The sequence below is a fragment of the Salmo salar genome, chromosome ssa09 (genome assembly GCF_905237065.1).
Source record: "Salmo salar chromosome ssa09, Ssal_v3.1, whole genome shotgun sequence".
Classification (NCBI taxonomy): Eukaryota; Metazoa; Chordata; class Actinopteri; order Salmoniformes; family Salmonidae; genus Salmo; species Salmo salar.
In genome coordinates this window covers 5637570-5663437 of record NC_059450.1, presented here as the reverse complement: position 1 = coordinate 5663437, position 25868 = coordinate 5637570, and the positions used below count along the sequence as shown (strand labels likewise).

At 44.1% G+C, this 25868-nt stretch overlaps 1 protein-coding gene across 1 annotated transcript in view; it reads right to left on the bottom strand.

The window, feature by feature from the left end:
* LOC106610595 (MAM domain-containing glycosylphosphatidylinositol anchor protein 1) overlaps nt 1-25868 on the bottom strand; it is a 401645-nt gene that overhangs the window by 302560 nt on the left and 73217 nt on the right. The window contains exon 3 of the mRNA XM_014209988.2: nt 12818-12957. Within this exon, the coding sequence (XP_014065463.1) occupies nt 12818-12957 (140 nt within the window). The remainder of the gene's footprint in view (nt 1-12817; nt 12958-25868) is intronic.

Sequence of the window (25868 nt, the reverse complement as noted above, 5' to 3'; positions counted from 1 at the left end):
GGGACTCCGTATCGGCAGTAAAAGGGGTCCAGGCCAATTGGCAAAATAGGTATTGTAGCCCAAGGAGTGGCTGATGGACATCTTCAGCTAGCTGGGAGATGAGCCTAGCATAGGCTAGCTCCAGGCTAATTGGTGCTTGCTTCAGGACAGAGACGTTAGCCAGGAGTGGCCACTCGGATAGCAGCTAGCTAGCTGCGATGATCCAGGTGAAAAGGTTCAGAGCTTGCGGTAGGAATCCGGAGATATGGAGAAAAATAAGTCCGATATGCTCTGGTTTGAATCGCGCTATGCTGACTGGCAAGAATTGTCCGGTCTAAAGGTTAGCTGATGGCCGCTAGCAGTGGCTAGCTGACTACTAGCTAGTAGCTAGTTAGCTGGCTAGCTTCTGTTGGGGGTTCCATTTCTAAAGTAATCAATCTGATAAGCTAGCAGATGGACATTCAGGGGACGTAGCAACGGAGGAGCCTGTTGAAAAAAACCCTCTTGCAGATTATGTCGGTAGTCCAGTCATGATGGATCAGCGGGGATCCGTATCGGCAGTAAAAGGGGTCCAGGCCAATTGGCAAAATAGGTATTGTTGCCCAAGGAGTGGCTGATGGACATCTTCAGCTAGCCGGGAGATGGGCCTAGCATAGGCTAGCTCCAGGCTAATTGGTGCTTGCTATCTATTAGTGCTAAAGAATATAGCACTGATAGACTCTTAATCAAACAATACCTGAGTGTTAAACGTTTGCTTCCTCTGTCCTCTTAACTCTCTCTTTCTCTTTTATTCAATCTTTTGTTCCTTCCATGGTCTTGTTAGGGGTCACAGAGTGACCTTGTTTGCGGCTCTTGGATCTCACCAGATCCTCCTCACATTCAGCCCTCCATCGATCCGTTACCCACTCAGCCCTCAAGGACGGAAACACAAACCCTTCTTCCCTCCCTGTCTCCCCTCATTTACCCTCTTCTCCTCTCTAGTCCTCTTTTTTCCTTTTGTTCCTGCTCCTGCATCCTCTGACATGGAAACTTTTTAAATACAAAAGGTATACTACAAATGTGACCGGCCGGCTCAAATTAGTCTTATGTAGCAAAATATGAAATGGTGTTTGACAGAGCGAGCGAGCAAGCGAGCGAGAAAGAGAGAGTTTGCGTTTTAAATCATCTTTATTGGGTCTGGGAACCCACAACACAATAAAAAATGATACAAAACCATACTTGCACATCATTTAAAAACACAACACCAAATCCTCCTCCACACTAACTAAACACAACAGACTCTGAATACCCCATATACTCATAAACAGATCAATATTGTTAACCAGTTTGTAATAGGCTGTCCCCGAATAACCTGTACTTTAGCCCGAAGAGAGAACCTCTCCCAAAGCTGAGAACCAAGAAGTGATCAGTTCAATCATGACCAACCTGGGACACTGTAAGAACAGATGTGCCAGAGTTTCAGACTCAGCACAGAATGGACCCCCTTCCCCAACAGTAGGATCCAGGTGTACCAGATGCATATTGGTGGCTATGGCTCCATGTATTATCCTCCACTGGTGGTCAGCTGTCCTCTTATCAATAGGCAGTTTGTGAAAAAGAGGCTCTTCAAAAAGCCACATCCCTGGTGGCGTGCCGGCCTTACAGGACTTGACAAGAACTCTCCAAGCCTAAATAACAGACTCATAAAATGGATTCAGGCCAGGCAAATCACCCCCCTCCAGCTTTAAGAGGAAAAGGTGCTTGTCTAAGCTCAAACAGCCCGCTCTCCTCATCAATGTGTAGGCTGTGTCTACCCAGCTAGAACCATCACTGTACAACAGTCTCTGGGCTGCTTGAAGCCGGAAAGCCATGATCCTGGAAGAAATGTCCACAAGGCCTTGCCCACCCTCATGCAGTGGCAGGTACAGGGCTGCAGCTTTAATCCAGTGCTGTCCAGACCAGAAGAAATTGACAAAGGTCCTCTGAAGCTCTTGTATCAGATTTATTGACCTGATCACCTCCCGGCTCCCAGCCCTGGGTGGCTGTAAAATCATTAGTCTGTGCCACAGGGTAAAGGCAGCAAGATTGTTAGCTACCAGTACCCTTCCCCTATAAGACAGCTGGGGTAGCACCCATTTCCACCTTGACAGTCTGGCACACCCCTTCTCCACTACACCCTCCCAAAACATGACATCATGTAACAACTTAACATTAAAATACCAGTAAGGTGATGACCTTCGTGGACAGGACAAGTGAATATCAACAGTAACAATATGGTGATCAGAGAAACCCACAGGAGTAATATCACATTTTCCAACCCTACTACAGTAGTGCTCAGATACATACAACCTGTCTAACCTTGCTGCACCGACACCACCTTCATTAACTTTTAACCATGTGTACTGCCTAACTTTCGCATTCCTTACTCTCCACACAACAGAAAGCTCAAACTCAGTTAATAGACCAGACAGGCAAGTGGCTGAACACAGATGAGGTTCTTCAGCAGTGCGGTCAACAGTAAAATCTACTGTACAAATCCAGTCCCCCCCTAAAACCATAAACCCCTCTTGGTCACACTGTCTTAAGGTTTCCTTTATTTTATCAAAAACAGCAATACGCTCTGTACCCTCATTAGGAGCATAAACATAAAAATACAAAAAATTAAAACATAACATTCACCTTGACCAATAAAACCCGTCCCTTGACTATCTCTGTTGTAGATACCACAGTCACCTCTAAGCCTGAGGAAAACAAAATTGTCACCCCAGCACTGAAATTAGTGCCATGACTGAGTATATGCTGCCCCTCCCACCACATACCCCAGTCAACCTCATTAGCCTCATCACTATGTGTCTCCTGTAGAAAAACCGCATTAAGTATTTTCTGTTTTATTACTTCTAATACCCAAGCCATCTTATTCCTGTCCCTTCCTCCATTCATATTGAGAGAACCTGCCCTTAGTATCTCCATATAAAAAAGAGAAAGGAAAAGCAGAAGAAATCACAGAGAAACCAAAGAGAAAAAAGACACCCTATGAGGCATGATCATCATCATTATTTTAATTTTCTCTTAAGCTGACCACATTTCCCACTACCCTTTGCTGCTGTGACTGCAGTAACAAATTTCCTCAAGCAAAAACGCTTCTTCTCACTCAACTGGTCTAACCCCATCGTCTTCTGTAACATCACACCTGACCTCACAAACTTATCAACATCAAAAAAATCTGCCAATTTGACAGATTTCCCAAAAGTCTGATCCAGGAACCCATTTACCTCCTCTAGACTGTAAATTAAGTAATCACCAGCTGCTAACTTATCAATAGAGATATCCATATCCTTCTCCTGATCCTCCTCAACTGAGGCCACTGACCCCTGACTCCCTTCTACCACATCCCTCTCAACACTCCCCACTTGCACCCCATCACTCATACCAGGCATCTCCTCCACTACCTGAGAGACTAGCCCCACCTGAAGCCCCTCCTGTACCCCATTACTCATAGTGGGCATCTCCTCCACTACCTGGGAGATTAGCTCCTAGCCACCTTATAGCATTTCTTGTCAATGTTTCCCGCACTTGCTCCCTCCCTCTCTCCATTGTACAGCACCCCTGGAACAATTAGGGCTAAGTGCTTTGCTCAAGGGCACAGTGACTGATTATTATAATTTCTTTATGTCAGCTCTAGTATTCAAACCTGCAACCTTTTGGTTACTGGCCCAACGCTCTAACCTAAAGGCTACCTGCCGCCCATAATCTCCACCACGTGCCTTTATTCACAAACAAATAACGTTTCAAACCTGCAAGGATCTTCATCAGGTCATTCTTGGCATACTTGGCGTAGTAGCGTATCACTTTGGATGATTCCCCAATTATTGGAGTATTACGTCAAGGATTTCATTAACTGCAAAACCACTCATGTCATCTATAGATTGGAATGTCCACATTGCAAGGTGTTCTACATTGGACAGACAAAGAGATGTAGGGAGGGAGGCAGGTTTACCATGGTGTAAGGACTTGTATTGCCTTGCCATGGGGTAGTCTTCATTGCCTACCCGTATGGCGTACTTGTGTTCCGCATAAGCGGTCTTGAAGGCATCTCTTTGTCCGTCCAATGTAGAACACCTTTCACTGTGGACATTCCAATCTATAGATGACATGAGTGGTTTTGAAGTTGCTGTTGCGTTTATATTTTTGTTCAGTGTAAAAGTAATTAACCCTTAGGATAGGGGGTGGACATGTATGACAACCAGGCACTTATATCTGCAATATAAGAAGTTAGCCTTTCAAATTAAATGAAATCAAATTGTATTAGTCATGAGCCCATAACCAACAAAGCAGTTTAAAAAAATACGGATAAGAATAAGAAATAAAAGTAACAAGTAATTAAAGAGCAGCAGTAGAATAACAATAGTGAGACTATATACAGGGGGGTACCTGGTACAGAGTCAATGTGTGGGGGCACCGGTTAGTTGAGGTAATATGTACAAGAAGGTAGAGATATTAAAGTGACGATGGATAGATGATAACAACAAAGAGTAGGAGCGGTGTAAAAGGGGGGCAATGCAAATAATCTGGGTTGCCATTTGATTAGGTGTTCAGGAGTCTTATGGCTTGAGGGTAGAAGCTGTTAAGAAGCCTCTTGGACCTAGACTTGGCGCTCCGGTACCGCTTGCCGTGCGGTAGCAGAGAGGACTCTTTATAACTAGGCTGGCTGGAGTCTGACTATTTTTAGGGCCTTCCTCTGTCATCGCCTGGTATAGAGGTCCTGGATGGCAGGAAGCTTGGCCCCAGTGATGTACTGGGCCGTTCGCACTACCCCTAGGCAGTGAAGCAGGATGCTGTCAATGGTGCAGCTGTAGTACCTTTTGAGGATCTGAGGACCCATGCCAAATCATTTCAGTCTAGTTAGGGGGAATAGCTTTTGTCGTGCCCTCTTCACGACTGTCTTGGTGTGCTTGGACCATGTTAGTTTGTTGGTGATGTGGACACCAAGAAACTTGAAGCTCTCAAGCTGCTCCACTGCAGCCCCGTCGATGAGAATGGGGACGTGCTCGGTCCTCTTTTTCCTGTAGTCCACAATCATCTCCTTTGTCTTGATCACGTTGAGGGAGAGGTTGTTGTCCTGACACCACACGGTCAGGTCTCTGACCTCCTCCCTATAGGATGTCTCGTTGTTGTTGGTGATCAGGCCTACCACTGTTGTGTCATCGGCAAACTTCATGATGGTGTTGGAGTCATGCCTGGCCGTGCAGTCATGAGTGAACAGGGAGTACAGGAGGGGACTGAGCATGCACCCCTGAGGGTCCCCTGTGTTGAGGATCAGCGTGGCGGATGTGTTGTTACCTACCCTTACCACCTGGTCGAGGCCCGTCAGGAAGTCCAGGATCCAGTTGCAGAGTGAGGTGTTTAGTCCCAGAGTCCTTAGCTTATTGATGAGCTTTGAGTGCACTATGGTGTTGAACACTGAGCTGTAGTCAATTAACAGCATTCTGACAGATGTGTTCCTCTCGTCCAGGTGGGAAAGGGCAGTATGGAGTGCAATAGGATTGCATCATCTGTGGATCTGTTGGGGCGGAATGCAATTTGGAGTGGGTCCTGTGTTTCTGGGATAATGGTGTTAATGTGAGCCATGACCAGCCTTTCAAAGCACTTCATGGCTACAGACGTGAGTGCTACGGGTCGGTAGTCATTTAGGCAGGTTACCTGAGTGTTCTTGGGCACAGGCACTATGCTGGTCTGCTTGAAAGATGTTGGTATTACAGGCTCGGACAGGGAGAGGTTGAAAATGTCAGTGAAGACACTTGCGCATGCTCGCAGCACACATCCTGGTAATCTGTCTGGCCATGCAGCGTTGTGACCTGTTTAAAGGTCTTACTCACATCGGCTGTGGAGAGAGTGATCACACAGTCTTCTGGAACAGCTGGTGCTGTTTCAGTGTTATTTGCCTTGAAGCGAGCATAGAAGTAGTTTAGCTCGTCTGTTAGGCTCGTGTCACTGGGCAGCTCTCGCCTGTGCTTCCCTTTGTAGTCTGTAATGGTTTGCAAGCCCGGCCACATCCGACGAGTGTCAGAGCAGGTGTAGTATGATTCAATCTAAGTCCTGTATTGACGCTTGTGTAATGGGTGCGTGTCGGTGGCAGGGAAGTCAGGCGCAGGAAAACGAACTTGGTATAAACGGAGTCGTTTAATAAGTGCTCATAAAAATCCTAAACTCCTTTCCTGTTTCAACATCACAATGCCCCCGTGCACAAAGCAAGGTCCAAACAGAAATTGTTTCTTGAGATTGCTATGGAAGAACTTGACTGGCCTGCACAAAGCCCTGACCTCAATCCCATTGAACACCTTTGGGATGAATTGGAACACCGACTGGGAGCCAGGCCTAAACGCCTAACATCAGTGATTGACCTCACTAATGCTCTTGTGGGTGAATGGAAGCAAGTCCCTACAGAAATGTTCCAACATCTAGTGGAAAGCCTTCCCAGAAGAGCGGAGGCTGTTATAGCAGCAAAGTGGGAACCAACTTCGTATTAATGCCCATGATTTTGGAATGAGATGTTGGATGAGCAGGTGTCCACATACTTTTGGTCATGTAGTGTAGCATGGCTAAGGGCTGTATATATAGGAAGGGATATGTATCAGAGAGAGATGGAGTGAAAGGTGGAAGAGAGTTTGAAAGAGAAAGAGAAAAGGAGAGAGAGAGAAAAAAGGGAGAGAATGAGAGTAAGAGAGAATGGGAGTGAAAATGAGAGAGATGCAGCGAGAAAGAAAGAGAAAGTGAGATTGGGAGACAGAGTAAGAGAGAGAGACACAGCTGCATGTGAGTAGCTGTGTCTCTCTCTCTCTGCATGTGAGCTTCCGTATGTGAGACATTATCTGCACTCTGGACTGTGGTGAGACAACATCAACATGAGAAAGAGCAGGAGAAGAACAGGAGAAGAACTAGAGGAGAGGAACAGAATGCTGGAGGAGAAGGTGTGGGGGGTGGCGTGTGACAGAGAACAACCCATTAGAGAGCTAACCACCCCCGCAGGGAGGCCAGCATAACAGCCCACCACAGCCCCTGGCCAAAGTTTTGACACCACAGCAGAACAGTCCACTCCAGACCCTGACCATAGCCTCGACATCACAGCAGAACAGTCCACCCCAGACCCTGACCATAGCCTCGACATCACAGCAGAACAGACAAATGACGAATCCCAAGCCCATGGGAACCCCCCCCCTCAAGAGTTACTTTCCAAAGAGATATCCAGGATTGTAACATACTCTGATTCACGGAAACATGGTTAGCTGGGGATATGCTGTCAGAGTCCATACAGTCAATGGGATTTTCAGTGCATCGCGCCGTCAGGAATAAACATCTCTCCGGTAAGAAGGGCGGGGGTGTATGTTTCATGATTACCGACTCATGGTGTAATTGTAACAACAAACAGGAACTCAGGTCCCTTTGTTCACCTGACCTAGAATTCCCCACAATCAAATGCCGACTGTATTATCTCCCAAGAGAACTCTCCTCGGTTATTGTCACACCGCAAGCGGATACCAAGACGGCCATCAAGGAACTTCACTGGACTTTATGCAAACTGGAAACAATATATCCTGTGGCTTCATTCATTGTAGCTGGGGATTTTAACAAAGCTATTTTGAGAACAAGGCAACCTAAATTCTATCAGCATATCGATTGCAGTACACGAGCGAGTAACATGCTCAACCATTGCTACTCTAACTTCCTTGACGCATACAAGGCCCTTCCCCACCCTCCTTTTGGCAAATCTGACAATGACTCCATCTTGTTGCTCCCCTCCTATTGGCACAAACTAAAACAGGAAGGGCACGTGCTTAGGTCTATCCAAAGCTGGTCTGACCAATCGGATTTCACGCTTCAAGATTGATTCGATCATGTGGACTGGGATATGTTCTGGGTAGCCTCAGTTAATAACATTGCCGTATATGCTGACTTGGTGAGCGAGTTTATAAGGAAGTGTGTAAGAGATGTTGTACCCACTGTGACTATTAACATTCCCTAACCAGAAACCGTGGATTGATGGCAGCATTTGCGCAAAACTGAAAGCATGTACCACCACATTTAATCAGGGCAAGGCGACTGGAAATATGGCCAAATACAGTGTAGTTATTCCCTCCGTAAGGCAATCAAACAAGCAAAATGTCAGTTTAGAGACAAAGTGGTCACAATTCAACAGCTCAAACACGAGACATTTGTGGCAGGGTCTACAGACAATCACGGATTACAGAAAGAAAACCAGCCCCGTCGCCGACATCAACGTCTTGCTCCCAGACAAACTAAACAACTTCTTTGCGTGCGTTGAGGACAATACAGTGCCACCGACGTGGCATCGACATCTTGCTCCCAGACAAACTAAACAACTTCTTTGCGTGCGTTGAGGACAATACAGTGCCACCGACGTGGCACACTACCAAAGACTTTGGGCTTTCCTTCTCTGTGGCCGACGTGAGTAAAACGTTTAAACGTGTAAACCCTCGCAAGGCTGCCGGCCCAGACGGCATCCCTAGCCGCGTCCTCAGAGCATGCGCAGACCAGATGGCTGGTGTGTTTACGGACGTATTCAATCAATCCCTGTCCTAGTCTGCTGTCCCCACATGCTTCAAAATATCCACCACTGTTCCTCTACCCAAGAAAGCAAAGGTAACTGAACTAAATCACTATCGCCCCGTCGCACTCACTTCTGTCATCATGAAGTGATTTGAGAGACTAGTCAAGGATCATATCACCTCCACCCTACCTGTCACCCTAGACCCACTTCAATTTGCTTACTGCCCCAATAGGACCACAGATGATGCAATCGCCATCACACTGCACACTGCCCTGTCCCATCTGGACAAGAGGAATACCTATGTAAGAATGCTGTTCATTGACTACAGCTCAGCATTCAACACCATAGTACCCTCCAAACTCACCAGTAAGCTCGAGACCCTGGGTCTAAACCCCGCCCTGTGCAACTGGGTCCTGGACTTTCTGACGGGCCGCCCCCCAGGTGGTGAAGGTAGGAAACAACATCTCCACTCCGCTGATCCTCAACACTGGGGCCCCACAAGGGTGTGTTCTCAGCCCCCTCCTGTACTGCTTGTTCACCCAGGACTGCGTGGCCATGCACGCCTTCAACTCAATCATCAAGTTTGCAGACGACACAACAGTTGTAGGCTTGTTTACCAACAATGATGAGACAGCCTACAGGGAGGAAGTGAGGGCCCTCGGAGTGTGGTGTCACTCAATGTCAGCAAAACAAAAGAGATGATTGTGGACTTCAGGAAACAGCAAAGGGAGCACTCCCCTATCCACATCGATGGGACAGCAGTGGAGAAGGTGGAAAGTTTTAAGTTCCTCTGTGTACATATCACCGACAAACTGAAATGGTCCACGCACACAGACAGTGTGGTGAAGAAGACGCAACAGCGCCTCTTCAACCTCAGGAGGCTGAAAAAATCTGGCTTGTCACCGAAAACCCTCACTAACTTTTACAGATGCACAATTGAGAGCATCCTGTCGGGCTATATCACCGCCTGGTACGACAACTGCACCGCCCACAACCGCAAGGCTCTCCAGAGGGTGGTGCGGTCTGCACAATGCATCACCGGGGGCAAACTACCTGCCCTTCAAGACACCAACAACACCCGATGTCACAGGAAGGCAAAAAAGATCATCAAGGACAATAACCACCTGAGCCACTGCCTGTTCACCCCACTTCCATCCAGAAGGCGGGGTCCGTACAGGTGCATCAAAGCTGGGACAGAGAGATTGAAAACAGCTTCTATCTCAAAGTCATGAGATTGTTAAACAGCCACCACTAGCACAGAGAGGCGGCTGCCTACCTACAGAGTTGATATCACTGGCCACTTTAATAAATGGAACACTATAGTCACTTTATTAATGCCACTTTAAGAATGTTTACATATCTAACATTACTCATCTCATATGTATATAATATATACTGTATCCTTCACTATCTATTCTCACTATCTATTGCATCTTAGCCGCTCTGTCACTGCTCATCCATATATTTTATACTTAACTATTCTTATCCCGTTCCTTTACTAGATTGTGTGTAGTAGGTTTTGTTGTGGAATTGTTAGATATTACCTGTTAGATACTGCTACACTGTCGGATCTAGAAGCATAAGCATTTCGCTACACTCGCAATAACATCTGCTAACCAAGTGTTTGTGACCAATAAAATTTGATTTAATCTGGTGCTTCTGTCGCCAACCAAGGAGGGCCTGCAGCAGCACCTAAATCTTCTGCACAGATTCTGTCAGACCTGGGCCCTGACAGTAAATCTCAGTAAGACAAAAATAATGGTGTTCCAAAATGGTCCAGTTGCCAGGACCATAAATACAAATTCCATCTAGACACCGTTGCTCTAGAGCACACAGAAAAACATTACATACCTCGGCCTAAACATCAGCGCCACAGGTAACTTCCACAAAGCTGTGAACGAGTTGAGAGACAAGGCAAGAAGGGCCTTCTATGCCATCAAAAGGAACATAAAATTTGACATACCAATTAGGACCTGGCTAAAAATACTTGAATCAGTTATAGCGGCCATTGCCCTTTGTGGTTGTGAGGTCTGGGGTCCGCTCACCAACCAAGAATTCACAAAATGGGACAAACACCAAATTGAGACTCTGCATGCAGAATTCTGCAAAAATATCCTCAGTGTATAACATTAAAAAAAACAAATAATGCATGCAGAGCAGATTTAGGCCGATACCCGCTAATGATCAAAATCCAGAAAAGAGACGTTCAATTCTACAACCACCTAAAAGGAAGCGAGTCCCAAACCTTCCTTAACCTCTCTGGGCTAGGCGGGACGAATTCGTCCCACCTACGTAACAGCCAGTGTAATCCAGTGGCGCGATTTTCAAATACCTTAAAAATCCTATTACTTCAATTTCTCAAATATATGAATATTTTACAGCTATTTAAAGACAAGACTCTCGTTAATCTAACCACACTGTCCGATTTCAAAAAGGCTTTACAACGAAAGCAAAACATTAGATTATGTCAGCAGAGTACCCAGCCAGAAATAATCAGACACCCATTTTTCAAGCTAGCATATAATGTCACAAAAACCCAGAAGACAGCTAAATGCAGCACTAACCTTTGATGATCTTCATCAGATGACAACCCTAGGACATTATGTTATACAATACATGTATGTTTTGTTCAATCAAGTTCATATTTATATCAAAAAACAGCTTTTTACATTAGCATGTGACGTTCAGAACTAGCATACCGGGGAATTTACTAACAATTTACTAAATTACTCACGATAAACGTTCACAAAAAGCATAACAATTATTTTAAGAATTATAGATACAGAACTCCTCTATGCACTCGATATGTCCGATTTTAAAATAGCTTTTTTGGTGAAAGCACATTTTGCAATATTCTAAGTACATAGCCCTGCCATCACGGGCTAGCTATTTAGACACCCGGCAAGTTTAGCCTTCACCAAAATCAGATTTACTATAACAAAAATGTTCTTACCTTTGTTGTCTTCGTCAGAATGCACTCCCTGGACTTCTACTTCAATAACAAATGTTGGTTTTGTTCCAAATAATCCATCGTTATATCCGAATAGCGGCGTTTTGTTCGTGCGTTCCAGACACTATTCGAAAGGGTAAATAAGGGTCGTGCGCATGGCGCAATTCGTGACAAAAAAAATCTAAATATTCCATTACCGTACTTCGAAGCATGTCAACCGCTGTTTAAAATCCATTTTTATGCCACTTTTCTCGTAAAAAAGCGATAATATTCCGACCGGGAATCTCCTTTTAGTTAAACAGACAAAGGAAAAGAAAGCTTTCGGTCGACGCGGGCACGAGCCTGACTCTCACAGTACTGTAACCAACCACTACCCAAACGCGCTACTTTGTTTCAGCCAGAGCCTGCAAAGCCACGATTCAGCTTTTTGCCGCCTTCTGAGAGACCATGTGAGCTGTAGAAAGTGTCATGTTATAGCAGAGATCCTTTGTAATTGATAGAGATGGCAAAGAAGTTCAAGAAATGGTCAGACAGGGTACTTCCTGTACAGAATCTTCTCTGGTTTTGACCTGCCATTTGAGTTCTGTTATACTCACAGACACCATTCAAACAGTTTTAGAAACGTTGGAGTGTTTTCTATCCAAAGCCAATAATTATATGCATATTCTAGTTACTGGGCAGGAGTAGTAACCAGATTAAATCGGGTACGTTTTTTATCCAGCCGTGTCAATCCTGCCCCCTAGCCCTAACAGGATAACAAAGCCATCACCTACAGAGAGATGAATCTGAAGAAGAGTCCCTTAAGCAACCTGGTCCTGGGGCTCTGTTCACAAACACAAACAGACCCCACAGAGCCCCAAGACAGCAACACAATTAGACACAACCAAATGAGAAAACAAAAAGATAATTACTTGATACATTGGAAAGAATTAACAAAAAAATTTGAAAAATAGAATGCTATTTGGCCCTAAACAGAGAGTACACAGTGGCAGAATACCTGACCACTGCGACTGACCCAAACTACAGGAAAGCTTTGACTGTGTACAGACTCAGTGAGCATAGCCTTGCTATTGAGAAAGGCCGCCGTAGGCAGACTTGGCACACACACACACACACACAGTCTACGGTCAACGTGATCTACATTAGCGCTCGCTGAAAAGAGATCTCAAAACAGCTCACACCAGAACTCTCCCCTGTAGCCTTGACCAACACGGGGAGGTCTGAGAGAAAGAGATAGAGAGAGAGCGAGAGAGGGTCATGGCATTGCAAGCATCATGCTCTACTGGCATTGCAAGCCCCATGCTCTACCAACTGAGCCACAAAGTCGTGTTATGTCGCATTACCTGTGGTAGTGGGTGTCCTTTGACCAGACATTTGAGTACCAGGTGGTCTCCCTCTCTGATGGTGTAGATCCTCTCACTGATGTTGTCGTCCTTCACCACACACGCCTGGCCCTCATGCACGATCTTGGCATTGGCAGGGGCTGTGTCAACACATAAGAAAAAAGACAAAGGGTCACTTTTACAGGCTCATAAGTTCACATACGAATTAACAAATACATTTTTGTTGAGGAACATGAAAGTTCCCGTTTTGGAAGGCATTCTTGGGAAAAAAATATGATTTCTTAGTTTTGAACGGCTTTGCTGTATGTTACAGTTGGTAGACGGCCCATATTCAGACACCCAATTAAAAATAGGTGTCACAAAAAAATCTGAAACTTTGTTATTTCTTAAAGAACAACTGAAGTTATATCCCTCAAAAAATCTAAGATTCAAGATTGAACTAATCAAAGGCTTGGCGAGTTAGATGTGTTAGTGACTTGCCTGTGTGTGTGTGTGTGTGTGTGTGTGTGTGTGTGTGTGTGTGTGTGTGTGTGTGTGTGTGTGTGTGTGTGTGTGTGTGTGTGTGTGTGTGTGTGTGTGTGTGTGTGTGTGTGTGTGTGTGTGTGTGTGTGTGTAGCGGGTCTTATATGTACCACAGGAGAACCAGGAAATGAAGAGCGACACCACGGCTGTCTTTTAGGCTTTTATGTTGATCTGCAATAGTATTGTGAAAAGACAGGACAGGAACACATCAGTCTCCAATACACCATTTGACAAGTTGTTCTATACGGGAGCATGAAGAAAGGTAAAACGCATATCCTGTCTCACATCTCCAATACATTGCTAGGTGCTTTCAGTGTTGACAGTACCAAAATACAACAAGTCATGTACAAAAACACTGCAACACAAACAAGTTACAACGTGAAATCGTCTCTATTCCATTTAGACCTTAGAGGGCCAAAACTACATCTCCCATAATGCAACGCCATCTCCAGTCGGCAACTCAGCTAACCGTCGGCATCACCGAAACGCATGCAAGCTAGCAACAGCAGCACTTTTAGCACTCTGTAAACTATATTAATATAGGGTGACCATATTTTAGTTTTCAAAAAAGAGGACAGTGGGAGCGAGAGGCAGACGGACACAGTGGGCGGTAAATACAAATGCGTTCACAACCATGCAACTATGTTTTTGAACTTTAATACATAAAGTAATACATCCTTTCCATTCAACTGTTGGCCCTCAACAATAGAATAATAACAAAAATAAAATACAATTGTTTAGCTTTTAACACCTTTCTTTTCATGGCCATAGGTTAAAATAAAAAAATAAAAAACTGTTATAAAAAAATCCACTATTTCAGTCAAAAATAATGTCAGTCCTCCTGATGCTCTCTGGTATACTTTCCCGAAGATCGAATCTTTCCCAACAGGCCTTGATTACCAATCAAGTAGGCATGAAAGTCTTTGCAAGACATGTTTTTAAAAGCTGTATTGTGTACACAGAAGCCCCTTCAGTGACTCAACAGACAAGTGATTCCTTTCCTTTGTCCACTGGCTTTGCATCAGTGAAAAAACTCTACATTTGCATTGTGAGAAGGAATAGCAAAGAAAAACTGTGCAATCTTCAGTAGCTCTGAATGAAAATCTATGCTTTTGGACCTTTCAAAATATTTGGTCCACTTCTTGTGTGCTTGCAGATTACTGAACTCTCCATCACTGTTACACCTTTCTGTGAATTTCTTCAGGTTGGTGACCTGATCAAAGCACTTTGCATCAACAATTGGCACCCCCTTTTCTCCCAGGTGTTTTATACAGGCTTCTATGTCATTCCAGTCAGGTGTCTCACTCAGATCCATCCACATGAAAGAGGAGAACTCCTCCATGGGTGCCATCCATTTCTCCAGATACTCCAGGCATGAACTGTACAGACCCTGTACTTTAGCACTGAAATGGTCACAATTCTTACCAAGTCCATCCTTGTGCTTTTGTGCCAATAGTCCCTTAACTTTAAGGGACATGAAGTTATTGGTCTTCCGTTCAAGAAGCATGGTGTGGACTTTGTTCAAAAGGTTCTTCACTTCCACAATTGAATTACTCTCCCTTTCCATCTCCTGAATGCGTGAATGAAACACACACATGAGTGAGTGCATGTGCCAGAGGTAAATTTCACTGAACTCATCTTCAAAAAACATCTAGATCAAGGAGGATTGCTCCCATCAGTAGAAACATCACAGTAATGTATGTCTTCTAGTGCTTTCTGAGCTATGTCAACAGAATGTGGTGCTATCACAGCGTTAACAATTGCTTTGGTCTTAGTACGAGCGCTTGAATATTTTTGCGCAGTCTCGGAATCAGGGAAAGGCTTTTTTAACAAGGCAGACGTGCAGTCAATTGATCTGTAGCTATTGTGATGCTTCATGTTGAGGAATGCAAAAACTCCCTCCGCAGCAGTAACAGCATCTTCTTTTTTACCTGCTCTCACAAAATAGTCAGTTAATTTACCTGACGAACTCTCTCCTTTAGCTGCAATTTTGTGTTTTGCGGAGCTTATGTGGGCTTCTAGGTCGCTAGCACCTTTGTTTGACACTGACACGTACCTGCCAACTTCGCAGGTCATGCATTCTGCTGCACACGGATCCCGACCAAGACGAAAACACGGGAATTTTCTCTGTAAATCGTCTGTGAATTTACATTTGCGTTTGGGCATTTTTACGCTGTTCTGGAGCCATGTGCCACTGTTGACAAGCAAGCTGCTGCTCTGTCTCTTGGCTGTTGCCATGGTGAGGGTAATGATTGAGATGCAGTTTGACCAATGTTTGCGTAGGCCTACAATGGTGGCGTGTGAGAAGGCGGGACCTAAAGAGAAAGGTCAAAGCAATGCAAAACCCCAAAAATGCACACAATGAATGGCGACTGTAGAAAGCAAAAGCCAAATCCCGGACATTTTGTCCGATTTAGAAATCCCGGCCAGACGCATTATTTTAGGTCCAAAAAGAGGACATGTCCGGGAAAAAGAGGATGTATGGTCACCCTAATTAATAACAACAATAAAACTCTGAAAGTTACATGTTTCAATAGTCTCACACTCTCTTATAACAATATCTACAGCAATAACCTTGGGATGTTTTATTTATTTCACGTTATGGACTCCTACAAAGGAGTAATCTGAAACACATACCTTTCTCTCTGTGTTTTCTCGGACTGAGGAGATCGGGCGCTACAGGTAGTAGAGGGGGTTAGTAGGTGACGCAAGCACCCAGATGAAATAAAATACATTTAATGAAACAAAACCCGAAGATGTTAACATTATTCAGCTACTGTAGCTGCCTACCTAACATCAACAGGCAGCACCAGTAGCGCAACAACTAAAATTAGACACCAAAAGTGTGTGTGTGTGTGTCTGTCTAGGTGTGTTAGTGACTTGCCTAGTTAAATAAAGGTTAAATACATTTTAAAAAATAGTGTTGGGCTAGAACAAACATGGGCACAGTACACACCTGGTAGATTGAGAAACACTGAATGAAGTGACAGGTACAAGAGAACCCTAGTAAACACCATGGCCTCAAGAACTAGGACCGAAGATGTCTGACTTATCACGGCCTACAAGGCTCGTCACAGAAGGCGATCAAGATTGCGTGCGATTTTTTCATGTAACTTCAGCCAGGACAAGTGAAGGGAGACAGGAGGGAGGTGGGGAAGAGAGGGAGCGGGACAGAGATGAGGAGAGAGAAATAGCAGTTGATGGACGGGGAAGAAGAAATGAAAGAGAAAGAGAGAGAAAGAAAATAAAAATACTAACGACTACTCAGAAACCCACAAAGAGAGAAAGAATTAGGGCAGCACAATGTAAACACCGATATAGACCCCAAACGTATCCTTTCCTCTAAAATCAGACCACTCCCATTGACGGCAACCCCATTACCACAGAGTAAATTAGTATAGCATATTAGCATGTCAGTGCAGGCTAGCCACCAAAACTAGTGAGAGGCAGTGGCATAGCATCCCCGCGGCCCAGGGCCCGTTTTGGGGCAGATCTGGAACGACAAGACCCCTGACAGCTACCACCTGGCTTCAGCCTCTGGTTATCCATAACTCAGAGGGAACTTGAGTGGTGTTCGGCTTGACACAGGCACCACGGCGCATGACAAACCGCTAACCTGACGACTGCCGCTATCAATGTGTGAGAGAGAGAGAGAGAGAGAGACAGACAGACAGACAGACAGACAGACAGACAGACAGACAGACAGACAGACAGACAGACAGACAGACAGACAGACAGACAGACAGACAGACAGACAGACAGACAGACAGACATGTTGTTGTGGGCGAAGGCAGGGGAAGCACTTGAGAGACACGCTCTGGCGCCCGTTCAGCAGTTCTCGGTCGTGGTGCATCAACCATTGAAACAGGGTGATTATAAACTGGGTGGTTCGAGCCTTGAATGTTGATTGGCTGACAGCCATGGTATATCAGATTGTTTACCACGGGTATGACAAAACATTTATTTTTACTGCGCTAATTACGTTGGTAACCCATTTACAATAGCAATAAGGCACCTCGGGGGTTTGTGGTATATGGCCAACATACTATGGCTAAGGGCTGTATCCAGGCACTCCACGTTGCGTCGTGCTAAATAACTCCCCTTAACCTTGGTATACTGGCCATATACCACACCCCCTTGGGCCTTATTGCTTAAGTATGCCATGGCAGAGGAGTCCTGTTTTAGCATATATTGCTGCAATTCTGGAACTCTCTCTTTCACCCGCTTTCGTGCTTCTCTTGCTCTCTCTCTCCCTCTCTTCATCTCTACTTCTCTCTCTTTCATCTTTCTCAGTCACTCTCTCTTCCTCTCTTTCCCTCTTCATCTCTCTCTCTCTCCCATCCATCTCTTTCTCTCTCTCTTTCTCTCCTTCTCAGTCTCTGTCACCTGTCGAGGTTAACTTATGAAATCGCTGTGCCCTCTGCGATTGCCGATGAGACAGTGTGGGTATGAGAGGAAGCCCAGAACGGGTCTGCATTAGTGGGATAGAGGGCACAAAGTGGGCGGTCAGAAGAGGCACAAGGGCAGAACTTTGGTGGCAGAGCCAAAGGCGGCGAGGGGCTAACTGGACAACTCAACTCTGAGGTGAGGGCACAGGGCACAAATGATTTAAATGGTGAACAACTGTCTTTTTCAACGTATTAGCACGTCAGCGCTAGTGCGGCCTCTCCAGAGAGGGAGAGAGGTTGAACTGCTGCATGCGGCTCCTCCACTATTCTTGCATCGGGCTAGAGGCTGCCTGGCAGTCTGACTCACTGTAGCAGCCAAGGCTGGTTAAAGATGAGGGATGGAGGAAGGGAGGGATGGAGAGTGGGGTAGGACTGGGGAATGAATAAGGGAGAAGGAGAGAGAGCCCTGATGAAAAAAATACAGCACAGACCAGCCTTCGTTGTGTTTTTGCTGGTGACCAGCATTCATTGTGTTTTCCCTTCTTATGATTTCTTTGGTGACCAGCCTTCGCTGTGTTTTGGACACTGATCACAAGCATCAGATTGACTACCAGGGTCAGAAAAAAGAATGAATGAGACTACCTAAACCATCCAATCTGGAACAAGCATTTCAGGAACGGGTGCAAAAAGGACAACTAACAGATTGGATTAGTTCACAAAAATGTATGCTATTTATCTTGGGGAAGTTACAAGGGAAAGGAGGGGGGATGAATGATGGATTAATACATGGAAAATAAGTAAATGCAATAATAGATATTGAAACAAACAATTATAAAAATCTAACTGCAATAGAGCATGTTGGGAAATATGACAATGAAGGGGGTGGTTTTGCAGACCAGCATGACCGGAGATTGCTGGACCAGCAAACACAACAAAAACAAAAGGTTCTTGAGGGTTCTTTTTCAGGGGTGATGGTGATGTGTAACCATTTTTGGGGGAGCATATCAGGAAGGATTCTTTACTACTGTGATGGTTCTGAAGAACCATTGTAACAATGCCTCCTAGTAGGAGGAGGGGGGGTGTAGGAATCAGGAGCAAGAGAGCATAGAAGTTCCAGTGGCACACAACGTTTAATCAGGCGGTCCTGAAGGCACAATACAAACAAGTGGGAAAACACGCACAAACGTAGCCGCCACCCACAGGGGATAAATTGTGCACACGGAGGAGAAACCTCGACTCCACAAACAAAGTCTCGTAAGCACACGGTAACATATACCGAAAATATAAAACGAAACCCTGTGGTGCAGGCACGCACCCCTAACATGCAAATACACAACAAATAATCCCGCACAAAGCCTAGCCTGCAGCAGCGTGTATATAAACCCACCGAAATCAACTAAACTGAACACAGGTGTGAAAAAACAGAATTGAAGAAATGATGGATGGCGCTAAATAAAGGGACATTATTGAGGGAAACCTGTTTCAGTCTTCCAGAGATTTGAGCGTGGGACGGAGGTTCACCTTCCAGCAGGACAATGACCCTAAGCATACTGCTAAAGCAACACTCAAGTGGTTTAAGGGGAAACATTTAAATGTCTTGGATTGGCCTAGTCAAAACCCAGACCTCAATCCAATTGTTAATCTGTGGTAGGACTTAAAGATTGCTGTACACTAGCAGAACCCATCCAACTTGAAGGAGCTGGAGCAGATTTACCATGAACAATGGCCAAAAATCCCAGTGGCTAGATGTGCCAAGCTTATAGAGGCATACCCCAAGAGACTTGCAGCTGTAATTGCTGCAAAAGGTGGCTCTACAAAGTAATGATTTGTGGGGTTGAATAGTTATGCACGCTCAAGTTTTCTGTTTGTTCGTCTTATTTCTAGTTTGTTTCACAATAAAAAATAAAAAAAATGGTATCTTCAAAGTGGTAGGCAGGTTGTGTAAGTCAAATGATACAAACCCCCCCCAAAAAAACGATTTTATTTCCAGGCTGTAAGGCAACAAAATAGGAAAAATGCCAAGGTGGGTGAATACTTTCGCAAGCCACTGTACATATGACATTTTGTAATGCAAAATATATAAACATTATTAAAGTGATTAGTTTTCCAATTATTAAAGTGGCCAGTGATTTCAAGTCTATGTAAATAGGGCAGCAGCCTCTAATGTGCTACTGATGGCTTTTTAACAGTCTGATGGCCTTAAGATTGAAAAACTGCTTCTATTCTGTCTCTCGGTCCCATTTTTGATGCACCTGTACTGACCTCACCTTAAGGATGATAGCAGGGTAACAGGCAGTGTCTCGGGTGGTTGTTGTACTTGATTTTCTTTTTGGCCTTCCTGTGACACCGGGTGCTGTAGGTGTCCTGGAGGGCAGGTAGTTTGCCCCCGGTGAGGCATTGGGAATACCACACCCCTTGTGGAGAGCCCTGCGGTTGCAGGCAGTTTAGTTGCCGTATCAGCATCCTCAAAGCGGGCAAAGAAGGTGTTTAGCTTGTCCGGAAGCAAGACTTCGGTGTCCGCAGCATGGCTGGTTTTCCTTTTGCAGTCCATTATTGTCTGTAGACCCTGCCATTTACGTCTTGTGTCTGAGTCGTTGAAATGCGACTCCACTTTGTCTCTAAACTGACATTTTGCCTGTTTGATTGCCTTGCGGAGAGAATAACTACCCTGTGTGTATTCTGCCATATTCCCATTCACCTTGCCATGGTTAAATGCGGTGGTTCGAGCTTTCAGTTTTGCACAAATGCTGCCATCTAGCCATGGTTTCTAGTTAGGGTAGGTTTTAAAAGTCCCAGTGGGTACAACATCTCCTATACACTTCCTGATAAACTCATTCACCGTATCAGTATATTCATCAATGTTATTCTCGGAGGCTACTCGGAACATATCCCAGTCCTCGTGATCAAAACAATCTTGAAGCGTGGATTCCAATTGGTCAGACCACCATTGAAAGTTTTTAGCGCAGGTACTTCCTGTTTGAGTTTCTGCCTATAGGAAGGGAGGAGCAAAATGGAGTCATGGTCAGATTTGCCAAAAGGTGGGCAGGGGAGGGCCTTCTAGGCATCCCGGAAGTAGGAGTAGCAGTGGTCGAGTGTTTTAGTAGCGCGAGTACGATAACTTGATATAACTTCGGCAGCCTTTTTCTCATATTTTCTTCGTTAACATCCCCAGCTACAATAAATACGGCCTCGGGGTATGTGGTTTCCAGTTTGCAAAAAGTCCAGTGTAGTTCTTTGAGGGCCGCCATGGTATCGGCTTGAGGGGGGATGTGACTATACCGAAGAGAATTCTCTTGGAAGATAATATGGTCAGCATTTGATTGGGAGGTATTCTAGGTCGGGTGAACAAAAGGACTTGAGTTCCTGTATGTTATCACAATCACACCATGAGTCGTCATCTAACTGCACACTGCCCCTTCCTCTCCAATCTGAGCAGCTATTCTTTGCGCACCTAAACTCAGCAAAAAAAGAAAAGTCCCTTTTTCAGGAACCTGTCTTTCAAAGATAACTCGTAAAAATCCAAATAACTTCACAGATCTTCATTCTAAAGGGTTTAAACACTGTTTCCCATGCTTGTTCAATGAACCATAAACAATTAATGAACATGCACCTGTGGAACGGTCATTAAGACACTAACAGCTTACAGACGGTAGGCAATTAAGGTCACAGTTATGAAAACTTAGGACACTAAAGACGCCTTTCCACTGACTCTGAAAAACACCAAGAGAAAGTCCCTGCTCATCTGCGTGAATGTGCCTTAGGCATGCTGCAAGGAGGCATGAGGACTGCAGATGTGGCCAGGGCAATAAATTGCAATGTCCGTACTGTGAGACGCCTAAGACAGCGCTACAGGGAGACAGGATGGAGAGCTGATCGTCCACGCAGTGGCAGATCAAGTGTAACAACACCTGCACAGGATCGGTACATCCGAACATCACACCTGCGGGACAGGTACAGGATGGCAACAACAACTGCCCGAGTTACACCAGGAACGCACAATCCCTCCATCAGTGCTCAGACTGTCCGCAATAGGCTGAGAGAGGCTGGACTGAGGGCTTGTAGACCTGTTGTAAGGCAGGTCCTCAAAAGACATCACCGGCTACATAGTCTCCTATGGGCACAAAACCACCGTCGCTGGACCAGGCGGAACTGGCAAAAAGTGCTCTTCACTGACGAGTCGTGGTTTTGTCTCACCAGGGGTGATGGTCGGATTCGTGTTTATCGTCGAAGGAATTAGCGTTACACTGAGCCTGGATCGATTTGGAGGTGGAGGGTCCGTCTTGGTCTGGGGCAGTGTGTCACAGCATCATCGGACTGAGCTTGTTGTCATTGCAGGCAATCTCAATGCTGTGCGTTACAGGGAAGACATCCTCCTCCCTCATCTGGTACCCTTCCTGCAGGCTCATCCTGACATGACCCTCCAGCATGACAATGCCACCAGCCATACTGCTCGTTCTGTGCGTGATTTCCTGCAAGACAGGAATGTCAGTGTTCTGCCATGGCCAGCGAAGAGCCCGGATCTCAATCCCATTGAGCAAGTCTGGGACCTGTCGGATCGGAGGGTGAGGGCTAGGGCCATTCCCCCCAGAAATGTCCGGGAACTTGCAAGTGCCTTGGTGGAAGAGTGGGTAACATCTCACAGCAAGAACTAGCAAATCTGGTGCAGTCCATAAGGAGGAGATGCACTACAGTACTTAATGCAGCTGGTGGCCACACTAGATACTGACTGTTACTTATGATTTTGACCCCCTCTTTTTTCAGGGACACATTATTCAATTTCTGTTAGTCACATGTCTGTGGAGCTTGTTCGATTTATGTCTCAGTTGTTGAATCTTGTTATGTTCATACAAATATTTGCTGAAAATAAACTCAGTTGACAGTGAGAGGACGTTTCTTTTTTTGTTGAGTTTAGATTCAATCGCTTCAATATAACCTAAATATTAATAATTGAACTGTTAAAATGTATTATCTTTTATATGTGGCATTAACACAACCGGTCACAATGTTTTAATCTGATTAGACTACTTCAAAAGACTCCTGTAGGCCTGCACACATTCATCCAAAATATAATTTCAGCATTAATATTGAGGGACTTATTCTGGTGAATGATGATCGATGCTTGGCTGCCATTTGACAAATAAAAATAGTCTTGCACTTTTGTCCATAAATATCTCATTATGTAGTGGGCTTTACCTGCACTGTATCCGCAAACTGTTGACTAAAGCGGCACGTGCCAATACAAGAGTTGGCATATTCGCCGTAGCCTACCTACATAAAAAAAATGTGTGACAAAACCATCAGCAGAAATAGAGTTGAAAATGCGATGGAAACCCATTTAATTGCCGATTTATTGTATACAGTATTTTTTCTTTGGTACATGAGAATTTAACCTCAAATGTTATTTTTATGTGATTTACATATTCACACACAGACTTTAATCTGCAACAAGTCAATTTGATGGAAACAACTCTGATGGGAAAATGTGCCAAGGTTTCTCTTAGCTGGTAGACCTAATTGCCAGCTTTTGGCCCCCAAAACTATATAAAGCTGATAACAATATAATGCTTATCTTTATACAAAATATTCTGATATAAAATTAACAAATTAGCTTACTTCTGTATGTCTATATCTGTATAGCAGACACACTAATCATCTGTCATAAAGAAATGCATGTCGGTGTTGTAGCATGCCGGCAGCATACAGTATCTCTATCTCTCACCTCTCTGCTGCTAGGCCTGAGCTTCTCTTCTTTTATATAGGCCATTTCTTATAAGAATATCATACAGTGGACACCTAAGCCTATAGGCCTATGCATGCAATACCCTGATGCATTTAGTGCTTGAATCCGGACAACTGAACCATGAGGTGAACAAATATTGCTTTAGGAAAGTAACATAAAAAACATAAAACAAATAGGCTATAAACTTTTGCATAAGCTTCTCATCAAAATCCAAGGAATAATGTTTTTGTAATTTGTTATAGGCTGTTTTTAAGGACACATAAATATGATTCATTTGGCCAATATCCCTCTTTTATTAAATCGGATCTGAAGGGTCTGGTAAATTTCTCAAATGTCCGGTAAATCAAACTCTTCACAGTCGTGTTGTCCAGAAATTGAATGGAAACCTAGCTATAGACAGCCGTGTGCTAGTCCAGTGTCATTTTTTGATTATGCCTGCACATTATGGTTCCCCAGGATCTAAAGAATAGCCTAAAGCTTGAAAGAATTGTACTTAAACTCCCCCCTCATTCTCATCTGGAGGTTGGTCTGTATCTCTGTAATGTGTCTGTATCTATGTAGCCTAATTGTATGTAGGCCTATTTATGTAAAAAAAAGAAAAGGGGACCAAAATGGAAATAAGTCCCTGACTTTGTGCAATTCCAGTCATTTTTAAATATATTTGTGAGTGTATATATGTATATATTTTTTTACTGACAAAATCAATCAATCCAAACTGTGCAGCGGCCATTTGATGAATGGAAAGAGACATCTGTTACAAAACACCCAAAAGTTTAATGACATTGGGAGATTGCCAAGCCAAGCCTTAGATACTGGGTAAGCCTACAATGTACAGCGATTCTTCCTTTAAAAGTTGCGTCATACTGCCACAGAATTCTATGGCACGTTAATTAAGTGTCAGCCATTGTTGACATTAATACTAGTTAGTGCTAGTTTGACCATCAGAAGGCATCTTTGAGAAGATTTTGACCGTTTTTAATATTGGCTGTACCAGAGAATTTAAAAACTTTTTTGTAAGAACATAGTATATGGAATTGATTTTAAGAAATGTAGCTTAATTCATTTGATTAATATTATGGTGTTTCTATTCCAAGAAAAACAAAACCCTCATGGTTTTGTTAGGACAATATGGCGCTGTACAACGTGCCAGTTGTATTTTAATTCAACATATTACAATACATTCACTCCATTACAATTAGCTGCCAAACCTCAATTTTTCAAACATATGACTATTTTACACCATTTTAAAGACAAGACTCTCGTTAATCTAACCACACTGAGTACCCAGCCAGAAATAATCAGACACCCATTTTTCAAGCTAGCATATAATGTCACATAAACCCAAACCACAGCTAAATGCAGCACTAACCTTTGATGATCTTCATCAGATGACAACCCTAGGACATTATGTTATACAATACATGCATGTTTTGTTCAATCAAGTTCATATTTATATCAAAAACCAGCTTTTTATATTAGCATGTGACTAGCATGTGACTAGCATTCCCACCGAACACTGCCGGTGAATTTACTAAATTACTCACGATAAACGTTCACAAAAAGCAAACAATTATTTTAAGAATTATAGATACAGAACTCCTCTATGCACTCGATATGTCCGATTTTAAAATAGCTTTTTGGTGAAAGCACATTTTGCAATATTCTCAGTAGATAGCCCGATTCTATATGGGAAGTGGTCTGTCTGACAAGTTGTTGCTCATCTGGGCTCTTTTTATTGAAGACTGAGGATCTTTGCTCTAACGTGACACTTCCTACGGCTCCCATTGACACGGCCGGATAAAGAACGTACCCGATTTAATCTGGTTACTACTCCTGCCCAGTAACTAGAATATGCATATAATTAGTAGATTTGGATAGAAAACACTCTAAAGTTTCTAAAACTGTTTGAATGGTGTCTGTGAGTATAACAGAACTCAAATGGCAGGCCGAAACCTGAGAAGATTCCATGCAGGAAGTGGAAATCTGATTTGTGGAATCACCTTCAACACTTTGCCTATGAAACACACCGTGAGTTAGGATTGATTTAGCACTTCCTAAGGCTTCCACTAGATGTCAACAGTCTTTACAATGTGGTTTGAGTCTTCTCCGGTAGAAACTGACCGAAAGAGAGGCTTGGAAATTTGGTCACGGGGGAGGGCCATTACTACTATGACGCGGGCGCCCATGTGTACCCTCTCATTCCGAAACGTTTAGTAAGACAATGAAATCGTCCGCCTTGAATATTATTGAAGCTCTGGTTGAAAAAGGCCCTAAAGATTTATGTTATACAACGTTTGACATGTTTGAACTAACGTAAATATATATTTTTTGCATATTCGTGACGACAAGTCCCGCGCGCTTCAGTACATTATGAGTAGCCTTCGGAACGCGCTAACAAGAA